Source organism: Clavelina lepadiformis, chromosome 9 (genome assembly GCF_947623445.1).
Source record: "Clavelina lepadiformis chromosome 9, kaClaLepa1.1, whole genome shotgun sequence".
NCBI classification, from domain to species: Eukaryota; Metazoa; Chordata; class Ascidiacea; order Aplousobranchia; family Clavelinidae; genus Clavelina; species Clavelina lepadiformis.
In genome coordinates, this window is record NC_135248.1 from 5,520,356 (window position 1) to 5,539,968 (window position 19,613).

Sequence of the window (19,613 nt, forward strand, 5' to 3'; positions counted from 1 at the left end):
ACTGGAAAGGTGCAAGGGTGACAGGCTATAGTGCCAAATGCAATCAATCAATCAATCATTCATTAGTTTTTTCGTCATTGCCGCGGTGAGAATAAAAATCACTGCTCATTGTTAATAGCACGCGTCAATGCAATATTATACTGACAAAGTCTTAAAGGTTTAAGCCTAAACGTACACGAGAATACTGATAGTATTAATTTCTTGATAACAACTTATAGCACTGCCAGTAAACCCAAACGATAACAGTAAATCTCCTGGTAGCTGTAAACCGTGTCTAGGATTGTTTGCAAGTAGTTGGGTTAATGATATCGAACAAAAATGGGGCATTAATCAGCAACAAGAACAAATACAGTCAAAATTGAGGCTTGCTTGCCGTGTTCCTGACTCTGCCTTTTAGTAGAGTTTTTTCCACTTTTTACACATCTGCTTTTTTTGCGCTATTCATGTTTGTTACGTCGTTGCTGTTTTCCTTCACAATGAAAAAAAATAATCATTTTGTCAACCATAGCTTGCAAATTTGCATTTGGTTGTAAGATAGATGTCATAGCCTTATAACTGACGACAGAGTCAAACAGGAACTAAGGTTTTATTAAACGGAATTTTACCAGTCCTATTAAAAAAATAAACAATTTGCAAGGCAATAGTAACAGTTAACTACAGCTAGTAGCATTATGGAAAGGGCTGTCAAGCAACCAGTCGACACTTAACGCTCTACTGTGAACAAAATAACGTTGCGCAAACAAACACAAGCATGCATCAGTTAATAAGGCGTCTTTCCTTTGTAAATTAGGGATGTGCCATAAGCAAGATTATTTGGTTCGTGCGAACCCGAATATCATGAAGATCCACACAAACCAATCCCGAATCTATTCGTATTAAAACCAAACAATAAAATTTCATCCAAAACTTGTCCAAAAATTTCATCCAAGTCTTGCTTGTGACATGATGTAATCGATAAATAAATTGCTTTCTTTCAAAAAAAAAAAATGTTTATAAAACGATTGAAAACGCAAAATCGTAAGGAAAACGACCTTCATTGTAAGTATGGCTTACTCTATTTTAGTTTCATCAGGAAACTAGATCACCGTTTTTTACCAAAGTCAGCAAATTTATAAATAATTTTATATTTAGGTTCGCCATTGTTAGTATTCGTGTTCATCCAAATCTTCCACAAAAACGATATTCGGCGAATCTATTCGGGTTTGGGTTCTCATCGGCCCATCCCTGGTGTAACTTATGCACCAGGCAGTAAAGTACAAACCAACACACTTACGCTGTAATACGTAAAATAAATAGTAACAAATATTACCACAATAAGTAAAAGTTAAGAAAACTTTTAAGCAGCAGCTGGGCAGCAGTGACTGGCGATAAGTGAAAAAAATTTGTTTTTGGTTTAACGTGTCTACTCACATTTCTACAGAAAATGAAAATCAAATAAAACATGAAAAACCTATCTTTCTTGAGAGAGCAATTAATGTATTACAAAATTCGAGGTTCATTGTACGCAAACCGGCTCTAAAAACTCATTTTCTACAAACGTTTAAAATTGTTTTTACGTAACCTAACTAGAACTAAGAGTGATCTCGAGCATGCCTAATCCTGTGCTTCCTTAACTGAAAACAAGTGACTAATTTACTGTAAGTAAATCATGCGACCCTATGTAACAACGAATAAGTTAGGAGAAAGAGCCAGTTGACTTTAGTAATTTAAAGTCCCATTAAAGTTAGATTTAAATTAGACGATAGAATTGAGATTAAATTAACCTACTGTGTTGTAACATTCCACTTGATTTAACAAGGAATTGTAAAAATAGTTTCAAAAATATTATGATTTTTGTTTAGTAAAGTAGTGACTGCCAAATAAAAATCATGTCATCGCATTTTTATTAAAACGCAAGCAACCATTCATTCAGTATGCAAGAATCCTGTTCTGCAAAAATTACTTGGTATAACAAGTATGGCGAAAACCTATCTTACAGTAATTATCGCTCAAAAAAAGTTTATAGTCAGAAACGAATCTGAGTTGTAATAAAAAGGCAGCAAATTAAAAGAATACAACTGACTTCATGTCAACCAGCTCGCATATTTTGTTGGGAGGTAAATAAAACTATGGACACACTTTTAACTTTGCTAGACATAGCAGTTAACTAACACGTTGTTTTTGTAGTTTTTGCATGTTTCTGCAGAAACACTTTTGCGCTTTTGACGTTATAATATAAACAGTTTAAACCGCTCGGCAGGCGATATTGTATGATTCGCGCCTCAGGTAACATAGCCTAACCTCAATCATTTTCGAAGATTATTATCTTTGTTTGAAATGCACCAGTGCATGCTTTCTTACAGAAAAGTCTATAAATCAACTAATCTAATAAATCAAAATCATCTGATTAATGTTTTTGTACAAGCAACTACTACTCGTATTTAGCTAACAAATGGTTCAAAGTTTCGTTGGTTAAAAATTAATCTTGAGTTCCATTTATCTCAATCATTGTGCAAACAAAGGTTTTATAATGCCTCGCTGGTAGACTATTTTTAACGTATGATGCTTCTACTTCACCTAACGTAGGCTACTTTCCAAGCTACAAAACCTGCACATTTACTTGCTCCAAATCTTACGTTCAACAAAAACTTTGCTTCCGACAAACGTACCCAACTAAACATTGCGCGCAATTTGTGAATAAAGTAAGTTGAGATAATCAAAACCAGTTTGGCACACCAGCAACTCCATTAAAATAAAAATGCCCCTAAAGCTTACATACATTCAAAGACCACTCGACTGAAAATTTTCGCTTTTGTTGCTGCATACTTCAGCCCATGAATAACGCAGTAGCCTCAATTCAAGGCGCTAAAGTCTGAAAAGTAGGCTACCACAAACGCTAGTCTACTCATCTCAGCTCTATGTAATACGAAATCTCTTGAAGTCTAGAAAAGTGTGATTTGACCAGATCTCTTTGGGTGATACTAAATATTAGCGAAGCGGTAGGTGAGTCCAATGAACAAAGGGCTAATTTTGACATTTTACTAACACAAATCAAATTGCAAATCGTCGCTCCTTGAATTAACACAATTTGCTGTTATACGTCCTTTGTGTCGAAGTAAGCGGTCAGCAACCAACCAACAATTAAGAATTTCAAGTAGCGGCTATGTAGTGTGCACTACGTAGGGCCAGTTTAATGCCGATTTCACCGATGTTTTGAAATTGGGCCCTGCCCACTCACTCAAGCTTAAACCAAACGATCTCAAGTTGCTTTGTTCCCAGAAAACTCGACATTATTTTTAGTTATGCAATGGGATAAAGAGTGAATGCTATGGCAAATCAATATGTCAAGTGATAACACAGAAACACACTGTATTCCATCGCGTAAATTAGGATCTGGCAAAGAAAAGTAGCTTGATGAAATTTACCGTAGCCTACCTTTAAACATGAAAAATCAGTTCGAGGCGTTTATAAGCATTTTTACGGCGTAAAACCACAAAATCTTCAGACTCCTTTCCTCAACGCAATCCTAACTAAGGTTTAAGGTTAAGTATATAACACTACAAAAAGAATAAAATAAAACGCCAATCTTCGTCTATTCTAATGATGCATAGCTAAGTGGCCACGCTAACAATCACGAAAATGGGTCCCGCAATACGTAGCGCCAGCCCTGACAGTATGAGCATTAGGTGTACTGGTATACCATGCTGTTTCTCATTACTCCTCAGACCAGTCAAGCGTGTAGAAAATTATGTTTGCAAGATGGTAGTCATGCTGTTGTAACCACGCCAAAGCTGTAAAGTTTAGAGCATAATATAGTTAACGCTGAACAAAGGCTGTTAGTGCTTGTACTAGGATGTACAAGCATGGTTATTTTACCCGGTGAAGACCGTAAATTGTAAGATCAGTTTCGCATACGTAGAACGATAATTTACATTAAGTGCTAAATTGTATTTTATACGCGGTAGTGTCGGCCTACTGCGTTTAAATAATAAAGCTCAATTAAAAAATGGATGGTATTAGACGCGCAACAGTAGCAGGAAAGAGTTAGCAAGTAAATGTAAGTCCATTTCCAACACAGTCCAGTTCATATCCATGAGCTGTCCAGTCGTAATAATTGCAACAAGCGCAAACAACTGTTTCGTTTGTCGTCCTATAAAAAGAAAAAAAGGGATTACAAACAACAAACCTACATCTGCCAAAAATGCACATCAGGTCTAAAACTTGCGGAAACCCAGGGCAGACTTAAAGAACCAAAAACATCGCATTGAATAGTATAACAGATAGGAACTCCCATTGTTAACACATGATATGTAATGTTTGCAAATATGAGGTAAGGTATTGTAAGAAAAACCAGTATCAAACTTCAGTATACATAGAAAGGCCAGTTGAGCAGCATTCAAAAAGACGACTTGGCTCTGTATAAGTCCAATTGGTAGTTGCAAGCATGTTGGTGCAATCGATAGGTCGAGGAATGTACAGAAAACCTAAGATGGAAGGGTATTTACTTATTATGCAAATCGGAAAGGATTCGATATTGCGCCAACAGAGCGCACTTTACAATTGTAAGTAATAAACGACTGCAATGTAAGTCTTACATAAAAAATCTTGACTTACTGAACTCCAAAACCAAAGCAAAACGAACATAGGCTATCATACTTACCGGCAATGCAGGCGTTTAAAATGCTGACAAATATGCCAGCAATTAAAGCTCGCAGAACTATTTTTGCCATTTCACCTTGTCTATGAGGAGCCAAACTTCCTTCATGCAAAAATACAACCTTGTTATTTAGAACACGTTCTTTTTGCTTTCTGCAAGCTCAGGTTTTCCATATTATAGTAATATTAATTCACATTGAAAAATATATGGATTATCTTTTACTTAATGTATTAGTCTTTTTCCTCTTATAATTATTAATTCAATACGGGAAAATTTTATGCACCTAAACCACCCAACATAATCCCAAGAGAACCAACATTTGCAAATCCACACAAGGCATACGTGACTATTGCTTCAGTTCGTTCATCTACCCAGTTAACTGTGCCTATACCAGGCTGGATTCTTGGGATTGTACCATCTTCCCTGGCATCTATCAACTTTGCTAAAGCCTCATACGCAATAAATTCATTCAGGAAGATTTTTGTTCCAATCAATTCGGCTGCCTATTTTTAAACAAGAACTTAGATAACTTGAAGGTGTTTAAACATGCAGTAAAAGCAAACTACAGTGGGAAGCAAAACACATTTCCAAAAATTACATTCGCAAAATGTCTACTAGTCTACTAGTGTAAAAATACAGGTACTGTACCATAAAACCAGTCTCACTTTAAAACAATCTTGCCAATCTACTCCCATAAGATAAGCCACTGGCATAAACACGTATGAACACATGACCTGCAAACAACAAACCCTACAATAAATTTATGTTAGTAATACATCAGAAACTAGACAAGCGCTCATACAGCGAATATCTCCGCATGGGTTTAGGAATTATTTGGTGTTAAGAGCAGCGAAGAGTTATCTTTTCGACTTTTTGTGCCTCTTGTACAATCGAAAATTGATATGTTGAAGATTCATTGTAGCGTTTCGTTTGATAGATGGAAAAAACGCTGATAACTTTTCTGCAGTCGTTAACGAAAACCAAATAGACAGGAAGTAGAAGTTCCTGGTTATTGGTTTTTGACGGCATTAAACAAATTTGCTTTGAGTAAGTACAGAATGGACAATAAAATTCAGGAGACGTTTTCTGCTTCTCGCAAGTCTGCCAATGCTTTTTTCTTTTGCTTAACGCACACGGTCTTCCCTATTTCTCTCTCGCAAAAAAGCGCAAGTCAATTTAGTTTGGGACGGATTTTTATTGTTAAACAGAACTTATCTCAAGCTGAAAGTACTTACTATCATTACACATGACGGGTGTGAGAGTTCATACAAATTTGTCATCTTCAAGCTGGACGGTATGAACATTTTAGTTGTTCACTATTCACGTTTATTGAGATCTTGGTTTTTGAAGCATATTATGATATAAGTTAATAAAGTTAAATGACGTTAACAAGCGTGAAGCAGTTTACCAGCGGTAGTTAATTGTCTGATAAAATTTGAGGTTTGTATTATTAAGCCACCATCATGTGGTTACGAATTATTTCAAATTAATCTTGAAGCAGATGCGTTTTCTTGATAAAGTCTAGATTCTACCTGCATTCGCAGCGTTTTCTGTGCCAAAAAAAAGGCAAAAAGCGGATAACATTAGAAGAGGACGCGCTCTTACGTCCGTTCCTAAAGAAAAAAGGAGCGACGCTCCTGTTACCGCTCCTAAAACAGAACGTACACCTGTGTAGAAATAAATAAACAAACAAACGTCACAGAAAAACATAACCGCCGTGGTGAAGGTACTTACAAGTGTCTAAGATTAGGCTTGAAACCGCAGAAAAATGTAATAAAAGATGGGTACCTCAAAGCTTAGTTGTGGATAGTCCAATAAGCCACCAAACCACCCTAAGAATCCATTTATTGCTGCCAACAGCGATAGAAACGCAATTAAGCAGGCACCGATGTTTAAAACCAAAGGAATAGCTTGTGATGCTCCAACAAAAGCAGCTTCAATTATATTCCGTTGATCTCTGAAAAAACATAACATTAAACACCAATAACTCATATAATTTAACAAATATTTAAAACCTTAAAATGTACTTAACAAATGTTTAGAATGTTGTAACATTAAAATGTTTTTAATGATACTGGAATGTTATAACTTAATATAATACATATTCGCAGCCTATAAATGATAGAACATACACAACATAAACAGAAAGCAAACAAACGTTTTATCCAATTTCAGACCCTCGGTAGTCATAAATTTTGACTTCTTTGTCTCAGGATAACAAAGTTTGGATATAGCCAATGCACAAGGTGCAGCCATGAAACAAGCAGTAATCACATAAACAGGTTGAATCTAAATTAACAAAGTTAAAAGAATTAGTTATTTACAGAGACCTTTAACATGCACCTTTTTAAGCTGTCACATATAAAGAAAATGAACCAAGAACAAAAACATTCCCGCTTACCCCAAATCCAAGGTAAGCACCAAGGACACTGCCAGAAATGGTACCAAATCCAGCAGTCATTACAGCATGAATTTCTGATGTTGTGAGATCTTTGATGTATGGTCGAATTAATAATGGAGACTCAGTCTGGCTCACAAGAATGTTGCCTGCAAAGCACACATTGCAGTCGGTCAAAAAAAAAAATTTTTCACATCAGCCTAATAAATCACTAAATGTTTTCGAAACATTTCAGCAGAACTGAATAAAGCAATAGTTTGGCATTTTGATTACAAGTACTTAGTAGGCTAGATCAAATTATTCAAATACAAGTTCAATTACCTGGTCAGCCCGGGCAGCAAGTATCAGATGCTTAATACTGGTATTCAATTACTTTGGTTTAATATTAATTAATTACATTCATTTCTTTATGATGTTGATCAAGACCATTGTATTTCTACCTTTATCACCGTACGTTCTTATACATAGGTTGCACTATAAATCATCAGCTTACACAACGTTTAAAAAACACTTGACAGTGAAAAAAATATCAATTAAAGCTCCTAAAAACAATCAAGTACAACTGAGTATTGATCGTACTTGAGTATTTTGGAGGACCATAAAATTGATAATTAAAGCAGGTGCTTTGCTCAAGTACTCAAGCTTTGCATTTCAGTGCAAGATTGTGCATCTAATACAATACCTGCAGCTACCATTGATTCCGTAGCTGATGTGTTCAAGGAAATTTGCATGATCCATGCCATTTTAAAAATTAACCACTGCATTGCGCCAAGGTAATAAAGGATTGAAATAAACGATCCAAAATATATTACGATTGGAAGAACCTGTTCAATAAATGATACCAAAGGTTATTTGTAAACATTAGCGCAAATGAAGCACCTAGCAGTCACAGAGCACCACATATACTTGATTAACAGACGCTCATTTAAAAAACAACCTTGATTGAAAGGTGCATGAAATGATGCTAAAGCGTGCCGTACTAAAATACATGTCTTGAAAGTGTGAAAACGTCGCCTTACCAACAAGGATGTCTTAAACAAGTGAACACAACTATCGCATGTATGTAACTACAGACCAGCAGCATTAGCAGGATGGTAATTGTTGTGAATACATTAGTATTAAAAAACATAGAAGCCACCCTTGATTAAAAGTGATAAAAAATGCTTTTAAAAAAAGGAGCCGAGGAAAACGTCACATTAAAACTAAAATTCCTTATGCGCAAAGACCAAGGTTTGAGAAAAACAGATTTAAAGTTTTTTTAATATAGCTGTTTACAAAATGCATTCATAAGCTTTTAATCTTTCCCAAAAGATCTTTTAGGGACATGCAATATGTTACTAAACAGTTTTAGTGCAAACATTATTTTAAACCCATTCTAGGGATGAATATATTATTTTTCATCCCTGTTTTTGACATAAGGTTGTTTAACTTCAAATTTATTCTTTGGTGTTGGGACAAAAGCAAAGTAAATTTTGTAGAAATTTGAATTTATTAGTAATTTAAACTTATTAGGTAAGCTTTTAATTAACCCAAAACAGTAATCCCAAATTTGTATTGAATTTTGTTGAGGTTTCTAACTATTTTATGAATAGAGGTTAATTAGTTTTATGAAGGTAAAACAATTACAGATAGTCGACTACATTTTCTACTTTGTAATCATTTTCACATGACTTTTACATAAATTTTTAAGAGTCAGAAAATTTTCACATTTCTTATTTGCTTGAAACCCTTGCATTTATATAATTTTTTTTCTCTGAAAGCCTGTAAACTTGCAAACAATTTTTGGACATAAGGTCGTTTCATTTTAAGAATTAACCAAAAGAAATCTGCACAGCGTTATGTCACGGACTTAAAGCTGTGTAGTACAACATTTTGAAAAAGATGGATATAAACTTTTAATATTTCAGAAAATACCTTACTTTTGGAAAATCCTAAGCCACAAATGGACATAAGGCAGTTTAGTTTCAAAACAATAAAATACAATATGCATCAATATGTCATATCAATCACTTCATTTTTTGTTCGCCAAGTTTATTTAACGTAGTATAGCTGTAAATTGTGGACAAACTGGATTATCATCTAAGAAAATCTAAACATATGAATAAAACACATACTGCAAAGGCAAAGTAATGATCAGCATAACTGTCACCAAAGAGAAATTCAGATCCAGCTTGAGCATAGTTGATAAAAGTTTGGGCAAGATTTCCAACCCAATTGAATGCATCAAAACCAGCATCAGTTCTTAAAATGAACAAACCCATGCAGTATTGAATCAACAATCCCCAAAGTACAGGTCTCCAAATCACCTTCAATACACGTTAGCAATATATTCTAAGTCACGTGACGCAATGCAGTATTGTGATAATATTCATGATATTCTTAAAAGCAAAGCATTATGATACTATACAATTGTGTGCTAAGTTTTTAAAATGCTATAAGAGCTGTCAGAATTTTATCTTGGCAAGAGTAAAAATGTGAAATATGGAAAACAGAAAAAAGACCTTATCATGTAGAATTGTAGATTACTACCAGCAGGTACTTGTCACAATATTACCAGCATGTCAATTTTCAGATAGTGCAGTGTTTATTGTAAATTTTGTTTTATATTGTAAATATGTCCTATTTTAACAAGAATTTTCAAATTTTGTCGATAAAATGAAACAAAGTATGTTTTCTGAATAGTTACACACTAAACCACCTCATTGACTCAACTTCATTAGCTCGAGGTAACTGAATGTAAACTGACTTGTCTCCAAAATACTTACCAATTATACCAAAGTCAGATTATTCAAATTAATTAAAGTGGCCCTTACGGCTTCAAGCTAATGAGCTTCCACTGTATATGTGTTATAATATAACTTACACGATTTGGATATTTAGATGTTATAAACAAGCCAAATACAAAAACCAGATATCCAACACCAGAAATGATTTGGTTTATTGGTCGTTTTGCTGTGTCAAGAGCAATCCATGTTGCCTGGCCAGCAACAATTAATGCAATGAAAACCCTAAACCACGTAAGTAAAAAATATTTTAGTGATTCCCTAAATAGTTGACATTACCAAAACTGCTATTGAAAACATGTGCATGGATATATGGAAACAAAACTAGTTATAGATATGCTAACACATGCAGTACCACTTGATCCAAAACATGTTTTTGCAAATAGCGTCATAAACCGGCTCACAATACTCCCATATTTGATCCCCGTAATGGTCTCGAAAATAGGCGTACACATTGTAACTGACAACTAAACACCAAATCACAAGTAGTGGAATGGCACGATTGAAGTTCCATATACATGCAATCACCATGTAAGCTGTGACACCTGTATTTTACAAAAAAAAACAAATGATAGAAATATGCATAACCTCACTGTTAAACAATGCATTACCCAAACAACACGGAAAACAAATAAGCAATGGATGGGTTCCTAACTATTGACAAGATAAAAAATTCAGCGAAATATTTTGGATTAGTTAGTCATCACTATTTCTGTCTGTTACCAATGCTAATTTAATGTTTTAGTAAAATACAAAATGTCTACAGTAAGCCTGTTCTACTTCAACAGATATTTTGCTATTTATTTGCTATAAAAGTTAATTCAGATTTAGTTGATTACTAATATTTACCCAGGGCAAGCAAGATGCCGAAAACAACTAATATTGTCCTTTTGTATTTGCTGTAGAAATGTGTTGCTGCCAAGACTGGATATGTAATTACCCTAATGCATAAACAGTGATTAAACTACAAAATAAAAACATCCTGACTTAAAGAGTGATATACAGTCACAATACATATCTGCACAGGCTGCAGCCTAATACCATAGCACAATGTTGGATTCAGAGTAATCAAGCTCACGGTCATCAACTTCATTGGCATCATACAAATCAATGTTTATCGAAGAAGATGAATGATGATGGTCTTTCTCATTTTTGATTGGCTCATCACTCTTAACATGATAAAGAAATATTGATATTATGGAAAGAGTGTTTATGCATTTACAACGTGGTTACAGTCACAACAAAACACAGATTATCTTTGTTATGTTTGGCTAGCACACAAGGCTTTGTAATAAGTATTTACCAGTATTGTGTATACAGTGTAGATATGTAGAACACTTCAGCAAAATATAAAATAAATCATATACATATTTACGAAAAGGTTTAAATCTTATAAAAGTAATATAAATCAAAGGTTAAACACTGAACATACTACTCAATCATGCCCAGAAAATTATTTTGCATACAAAATATGCAGAGGAAAATGTAATTTCTAATGCTAAAATACATTGTTTCTGGGTCAAAAAATTGAAGATTAGCAATTTAATTTACAATTGGCAAATAGCGTAGTAATCATTAACAAATTAAAAAAAAAATGATTGCTTTGATCATAAAAGTACAGTGAGTGATAAAAAATACTTCACTTGTGGAAGACAAACTTTTTTCCACCCATGAGAAACATGGACCTATGTCTAACATAGGCACCTACGATGGGTGTAATTTTCCACCATGGTTCCTCTGAACACCTTGAGTATTTCTGCTGTAGGTCTTTAGTGTTTCTCTACAGTCTGCATCATTAACTTCTGGAAACCACAGAGTAATTATGGAGACCCTTACCAACCTAGAATTTTAAATGTTGCTTTGAGAAAAAACCAAGTATGTCCACCCAAGGTCTCCATTGTTCTCGCTCAATATACATCCACGATTTCTAGTACTGTGTTTAGCATATTATGTGTTAAAAAGGTTGGCTATCAACATTTAATACTGATGCAAAAAGCATTTAAATCATATTTAAATACTGATTTGTTTTGCCACGATTAAAATTGGCTCAAGTTTTATTATTATCTTTATGCCACAAAAAATTCATTTGAGGGCAGTTTATAATAGCCTAGTTTATCTTATTCCATATAAAAACTTTTATAGTTTGAAAATTTTGCACACCCATTTTCCCAGTGTAACTTTTATATAATCTGCAACGAATTGTATGACTTTCTGTTGAAAATATGTCAATTATAGCCATTCATTTTTAATGATTCAACCAGCGCAGCTCTTAAAAATGATAACCCTTTATAATGACGAAACGGTATTTCTTGATACTATGCAGCCCTTTTCACACCAGGCTAGCTCTTGACAAATCCTCTATCCCAGGAAATTTTTGCAATATCTTAGAAAGAATTATGAGTGAGCAAAGTGTAACTTATCTCACTTTATGTTGCTAAAAACGTATTTGATGGCTATTATTTATTACTAAATATTACGTCACTAACTTGATCTCAGGACAATCCCAACTACTTTCCAAAAAATGCATCAGTTTTTAAATATGTCTTTAAACCATCTACTTGTGAAATAGTTTTTGTTTTGAAAAATTTAGTATGTTAGTTTGGTTTCTTACAGCGAATTACAAAAATTAAATGATATAGTAGGCTACAATGCAAATAGTAGTGGACCTAAAGTTAAATTATAATGTTACGATCAATAGTTACAAAAGTTTGACTTAAATTAACATTATCAAGACATTGTCTAGATAAAATGCTTGTTCTAGCCAGATTACACTTTGCCTAATGTACTTTAAGCAAAGTATGCATTTATTTGTTGTAAAAAACTTGTGCAAAACAAAAATGCTTAGGTAACCACCAAACGCCGATGGAAATACACAAGCAGTGCAAATAGAAAAAGTATAATAGTGCAATGAGCTTTAAATTATCTCTTGTAGTTACATCTTTAGTTACCTCACATTATTGCCATTTGCACAAGATATTTTACTGACAGTAAAAATTTGATCGACCTGTCGATTACAAACATACCTCAAGTCAATTGTACACCGATTCAAAGATGTTAGAATATTTACTTACGAAGAGTTTTTTATTTGAGACTATAAAAGTACTCAGAAAAGTTGAATGTCTGCTGCCTAGACAGCTCATTAACGAGGTACTGCTAAAACTACAACATTGTTTGTGACTGTTTTATCAGTTTATCATAGTCTATTACTTGACACTGAATGTTTGAAACTCCATTAATGTCAATGCATCATAATGACCATTTTTATACAATCAATAGTGAAATATATCTTAAATTTGTTCCCTTAAAATCATGGTTAACGCAAAAGCAAATGGATAGGTAGGAAAAAACTGTGAAATGTTACCACTTAAATTAATTTTTGACATTAGTCAAACTTTTTTGGGTAATAAAAAAAAATTACATAAAATCTTCACTTCACACTTTGGAATTCTGTCGCACGTGACACATGAGAAAATTTGTTTTGACTCAATGCTACATTTTTACATCTGAGTACTAGATTATTCTGGTTATATAAACGCTAGCATTGTCCTACACCTATGACTTCATATCTCGTACAATAAAAGTTTTATTCTTGTTATACTATGGTCCCAAACTGAAAAGCATGTTACTTTTCAACGAGAACTCAGGAGTGCAGGGCAACCAAAATCGAGGTGAAATCAAGGGTGCCGAATGGTTAAACTCGAGATGCACCAGGTGGACTTTGCAGTGTGATGGGCAAACGCAGAGCCTGTGTGCTCCGTTTTCCAAAGGAAAATATGAAGCATTGTGGTTAAGCAAGCACAGCCTTCAACACTCTAGAGGGTGCAAATGCCATGCTTTCCACAATATCAGTGGGCTGTGGCCCATATTTTATAGCATATTCACAACAATCAGCTTCGTTCGTGAGATTAACTTCATCTGTGTTGTAAGCTTTTGGACATTTTTGTTGTGCTTAATCCTGCACCAATCTTTTCACTGCCTACAATCAGACCGGTTGAAAAGAACTTGTATGACAGTTTTTAATGACAAATCATGTGCACAAAACTTTGCAAGACTTTTAATGAAGCTTCAGTTTTTTGATCAGCAACTATCCACCAAATTTTCTTTGTCTTTTATTTATATCAGTGTAAATGCATTAAAGTATGCTGTCCATGTTGATGATTTTTGTGCATGTGTGTGCCACACTTTCCACAATGGCTTAAGACAGTATGATTACTCGAGAAAAATAATTAATCAATATAATATTTATGTTATCATTCAGGTTTGCCGAAATTTGAACAACTTATATCCCATAGTGTTATCAAAAAAATAAATAACAATGAACGGTGAAAATGTAAAATCAATCATGCAAACATAAAAATAAAACCTTGCGAAAGAAAGCAAGATGAAATCATACTAAGTACTTGGGTTTCACAATGTTGAGATCCCTAAACTAGAGGCATTCTGGCATTTATAACCACAATGCAGAATATAAGGTTACAGACTTACAATGCCGCATTGAGTACCCTGGGGTACCTAAAATTATCGAAGTGACTATTTCACTGGCGTCCATGTAGCGAAGTTGCTGAATCACAATGCAGTGACCGGCAGATTTTCGCTGATGGGTTTATCACTCTCACTTTGGACGAGGGAAGAAAACAATGTGGTGGCATAGTGGTTAACGATGGGGCTCATATGCTGGAAGTCTTTGGTTTGAATCTTGCTATTGTTTGACTTGTTTTTTTGCCCAAATTTATTTTTGATCTAATTTAGTCATAAGAGGTGAAAGTGTGGGCAAAGAGGATTAGTTTTAGGTTAGCTTACACTTTGAAAAAAATAGCTTGTTGTTTTAAGTTGCTATTGAGCATACATTTCAATTCACTGATTAGCGTAATTGCCGTTTACCGTGTTTTCCTACTTCAACAAGCTAGCCTTCTTTAACTGGCTAGCCGTTTACCGAAGTAGCTTTTATCAAATTTGGTAACTGGCAGCCTAAAATGATCGATTAATTTGTTCTATACAATTCCAATTGTAAGGGCTCTACTTCCACATAGCTGCATAAAATTGCACATAGCTGTTACACATAGTTGTACATTGCCGCACAGTGCACATAACACACTACAAAATAAGCAGTAAACAGATAGACATAGACTGAATACAAATACTATAGGCAAGCTATGGGTGTAGTTGCTGTGCTAGTTGTTACCAGCAATTATTACCTTAATTATTTTTGAGCACGTTTTAAGATTGAAAATAAATATAGCTTGGTATCGCGATTGGGAATTTCCCTAATACAAAAGCGTTTTTTGCATCATTGTAATTCTTCGTCTTTTCATTTTTCTCATTTAACTCAAACGCTTGTTCAGGAATAAAATAATGAAATTCCGGAATGGAAATAAGACCGAAATTAAATAAAGAAAAATAAAATAAACAATCCATTACAAACAGCATACGACTATTCGGTGAGCAGGTTCCTCCAGCTGCGTAGAGTAGCCTACTTAATACTCCTTTGTGACGTAATCGAAATCTAGGTTACTCAAACGTTGCAGTGAACATCCGAATGCTTGTTCCGAATTAATTTGTAACATTTTATAGACAGGGAAGTTATTCCGTTTGTTTGTGCATTCTGCATCGAGGCAACGTTTAAGGTTTTCATGGGAATTTTCTCACTGCCTAAGTATAACTTAGATATGTAGGCCTACCTGTAATGAAATGTAAATTAAGTTATTTTTTGGTAACGACAACTATGCGTGATACATATTTATTACTATTAAAACATTTTAGAGATTTTCGATTCCTCATCGGGTTAAGTCGGATCGGTTGTCGAGTAGTTCGAGCGCTGACCTCGAAATAAATACGGCTCGTGTTCTACGGTTAGCCATGTGCGTCAGAATTCGCTTCTTTCAACATGTTCGTTAATTGCGAACACGTTCACAATTTACGAACGCGTAAGTATGATATTTTGCCTGGCTCATATGGCTAACCATAGTGTTCCGTGTTCGATATACACAATGGCGGCTGGCGCTATACCGTTGTAATACAGGCAAGGCATTAACGGCACTTGCTCCTGTTCAGTGGACTTGGCGGACAGTTCTAAATTTTATATAAAAAATAATAAAAAACACAAAATAAAAAGCAAGCGAAACTTTCACAAACGCTAGCTCGGTAACCGAGGCTCGTACGATAAAAAATGATCGCCGGGTTTAAGTCGTGCAAAGACTCTCCTCAGTCCGATGATAAAGATTAATTATATCATACCACAGAGGTCGGCAACCCCAGGCACGCGAGATAATTTGACGCGCACGTTATATCACCTTAAGAAAATGTAAAAAATGTCTTACAAAAATGTTTGGCACGCGAGTTGTTGATATTTTGACATTATTCATAAACTGGCACACTGCATACGGAAGGTTGCCGACCCAGGCATATACCATAACAAAACAGCCCTGGTTACGGAGCAAGCCGTTGTGCAAGTTCCGATTGAAATACACGAATTTTTTATTTGTTTTTTGACTTTTTCTTATTAATTGTTTATAGCCTAAGATTTTAAAATGACAGTTTTAGAATAACAATATAATCAGCAATTGTGCGATTTATTAGGCAGTAGAAAAACTACATAAAACAAAGCTTTAACTACTTTTGGCCTCTATACTACGACATTTTATTTGGTCCGCAAACATTTCCGTGACAATATAAACTCAAACACGATTTATAACAATGGAGGTCAAAGAGTCAAACGTGGAGGGATTCTTGTTTGACGCTTGGCGGGAAAGTTCCATGATAAAAGACAAAATCGTAGATTAAATGTGAAATTGCGTTTGTGACATTACAATCGGTCGGAATTATTTTTTTTAGTATCTCCCCACACAGTAGGGAATTATTTCTTGACATTGAGCAAAATTTTTGCAAAGTACTTATTCACTTATCATTCTACAAACGTACACTTTAAAAACTGAGTTGGTTTCAATTGGCCCCTGGATTTGCTATTGTGGGAAGCGCATTCTATGTGTCTCAAGAGGCAACTTTGGTATGACTCATTGACACAGATGGTTATGCAAACGATCGTCTGGGGCCGCAGCCAAACGCTTCACAGAAAAGCACATGTTATTGTAAGGCAGAAATGTAACCAACAGCAAACGTGGTCGAATTAAAAGTTTTTGACGACCAAGACTTGGCAAACTTTTGGCCTTTGTTGAACCGAAGTGAAAAGCAATATCTAAGGGAAAACAGGTATTGTTTCTAAAATACGCAACTCGTTTATAGAGTTTAAATTCTGTGCTTTTATCCTGACTCCCATTCTCTTTTAACTTGTTTGCTTGCTTGATAGACGTAGCATTGGCAAACAGTTTTACCAATAATAAACGCGAAGCCGAGTATTGCGGTGTTTATCCTTGGCAAACCACTTCGTGAGCTTACGTGTGAGCTTGTTCTGATGGCTCCTTTGTTCATATTGAGTTACTTTTGTCTTCCTGGGAAGTCGTACTGCTGTTAGCCATAAGCACGCTTCTCTCCTTTCACTGTTTATTGTACTGAAAAGTTTAGCATCTAATTCGTCGCTCCGTACAGTTAATGGCGAAAAATAAACGATGTAAAAAAGTAAACAATATTCAAGTAATGCATGTTGAAACCGAACTAATGTTCATTGGGAATAAAATTCCATCATCATATTCATCTCACTTGTGGAAGTACACGGTCGTGTAATATGGTGTTATACAATTTCTGTTGCTTTCAGTACTGCATGCCTAACAAATAGGTTACTCTGGTTACTGTATTTTACAGTTTTCCGTAGCCCAAAAGATGACGAGAATAGACCTAACAAATATACCCAGTTTTTTTAAACATAAACCATCTTTGCTTCCTACTTTAGTTGTCATTACTGCATCCAATAACGTGAGCAGTCTTCTCCACTAAATATGGAGTTCGTTATTCTATTCCGTATACAATAGATACTCTAGGAGTGAAGAATAAAGGCAGCTTATATTCGCTGGCATTTTACTCTAGTCGAAAAAAGCATCAAAAACAAACTTTTTCAATATTTTTGGATAATTTTTTTGGACTGTTCGAAAGATGTTGAGGTGGATTTCTTAATACGGAATTTGGAGTTCTGCTTTGAAGAAATGTTGTTAAATTATGATGAAAGGTAAAGTGCATGAGTGAACATCCAGTTAAGTCAGCGCAGAGATATTTCGTCATGAACATACGTATGTTAAACTGAGTAGCTAAAACAGTAAAAATAATTAGAAAAAAGGAAGACTATAGGTTATTTATACAAGCATATCAGTATCAACATACTTGAAAAATTTGATTTATTTGTCCAGTTCCCGATTGCACTTCCAAAACATTTTGTAATTCTGGCTGGGCGGTAAATTGTCCGTTTGATTCGTTTTTTGCATTTGCAGTAAACGACGTTACGGCTGGAGTAGATGTCATTGCTAAACTTACGTAAATTCAACGCTATATTTGCCTAGAAGAGCAGATGTTATTGTCAAGTTGTTATAAAGGTATAATTGAATTTAATCGAATAATTAAAATGGAAGCTGTAAAATTCTTTGACACAAAACACGAAATAATGGTAAGACTAAAAATAATTAATTGCCTGCCAGTGATTGCAAAACGAGTACAGTCATATTTGTTTAAATTGTCTGAAAATATACTTTTTGGCATCATTTTACTTAACTTATTTGATTTCAACCAGTAAGAAAATATATATTTCTCTGCAATTGCTGTAAAGAGATTTCGAAGAAGCGTCTATTACAAAAGAATAAATTGCAAACAATAAACAAATTTGAAAGCTATCGTATATGAACTGGTTCCTAGATCTACATGCGGTCATCTAACCTCATTGCAACCTCATTTTCATTTGTTTAACCCATCCCTTATGCCTTGAACTAAAGTGTATCTCAACGTATTTTGAATTCCTTAGTTTGAACAATGCAATCAATTCACTGATCAAATCTGCTTTTTGTAAGCAATCTGCTTTTGTTTGACGTTTCAAATGTTAGTCACTTCTCAGCAGAATATTTATTATAGGCTATAATTAGAAGAAAACACTTGCTATTGAAACAACCCAAACAACTTTAGCAAAACAAATTTTTATATAAATTGTTCTTTTGATTCAGTGGTCTATTACGAATACTGTAAAAATATTTCGTTTTTTTGGGGGGAGCACGTTACAGCAGCAACTGAGCTTTCGTTCTAACTTTTCTCTGTGTTTAAGCTGCGAATGTTGCTAACGCGAGTAAACACAGAACCTATGGGATAAAGATTTTTATAATTGTTTGTCAAAGACTTTTTTTCGCCAAAGACTTTGTTAGCTCTTTTAAGTAATCAAGAATTCAAGATGCTTTATATTGTGCTGTTCCTCCTATGGAGAACCAATGAGCTACAATGTAAACAAAATATTAACACAGTGTTTCGTTATTGTTTGTCGGTTAGGTGGTCGAGTAATGGAGCGCTGGGCCCGCAATAATTAATGCGGCCGGTGATCGATAACTTTTGTAATAACCTTGAACAAGGTATTCACGACGTTTGCTTTTGTTCAGTATTTCTGATGAACAGTTCCGAATTCGGGCAATACAGTATTACATGAAAATCAAAAAAATCAAAAATAAAAATCTGTGTTTCAATTATATCAATCGAATCTTTCACAACGGCTATTTCGGTAACCGGGACCCGGGACCCGGGTGATGAGGAATCATCCCCGATCATCATCGAGCAAAGACGTTTCCCAGTCCGAAGATACAGATTATGATACGATACGACCGTATCCAATCACAAATTGCATCAAAGCGCCCATTAAAAAAGGAAAAAAGTCATTGCT

At 34.7% G+C, this 19,613-nt stretch overlaps 1 protein-coding gene across 5 annotated transcripts; it reads right to left on the bottom strand.

Annotated features, from left to right (window-relative positions):
• Positions 1 to 567: 567 nt before the first annotated feature.
• Positions 568 to 18,253, bottom strand: LOC143470395 (solute carrier family 28 member 3-like). Of its 5 annotated transcripts, none has more exons than XM_076968505.1 (15): positions 18,086 to 18,253; positions 10,859 to 10,986; positions 10,667 to 10,758; positions 10,173 to 10,362; positions 9,898 to 10,042; positions 9,149 to 9,340; positions 7,717 to 7,858; positions 7,038 to 7,183; positions 6,795 to 6,925; positions 6,425 to 6,593; positions 5,302 to 5,370; positions 4,920 to 5,139; positions 4,640 to 4,738; positions 4,352 to 4,463; positions 568 to 4,129 (listed from the first exon to the last, which is right to left on the bottom strand). In XM_076968505.1, the coding sequence occupies exons 1-15, from the start codon at positions 18,221 to 18,223 to the stop codon at positions 4,024 to 4,026; spliced, it is 2,079 nt and encodes a 692-aa protein (XP_076824620.1). In that variant the 5' UTR covers positions 18,224 to 18,253; the 3' UTR covers positions 568 to 4,023. The 5 variants fall into 5 exon arrangements, 4 of the variants coding, with proteins under 4 accessions (XP_076824620.1, XP_076824623.1, XP_076824621.1 ...); XM_076968508.1 differs by lacking the exon at positions 18,086 to 18,253 and adding an exon at positions 11,526 to 13,102; XM_076968506.1 differs by lacking the exon at positions 18,086 to 18,253 and adding an exon at positions 11,461 to 13,102.
• Between the last annotated feature and the right edge of the window lie 1,360 nt (positions 18,254 to 19,613).

Excerpts from the sequence above, each read along its gene's own strand:
- LOC143470395 (XM_076968505.1), bottom strand. The coding sequence starts at position 18,223 with ATGACATCTACTCCAGCCGTAACGTCGTTTACTGCAAATGCAAAAAAC. Across the intron at positions 10,043-10,172 it reads AACATGTTTTGGATCAAGTG|GGTTTTCATTGCATTAATTG; the intron begins GTACTGCATGTG and ends TACGTGGTTTAG. Across the intron at positions 5,371-6,424 it reads ATCCACAACTAAGCTTTGAG|GTCATGTGTTCATACGTGTT; the intron begins GTACCCATCTTT and ends TGTTGTTTGCAG.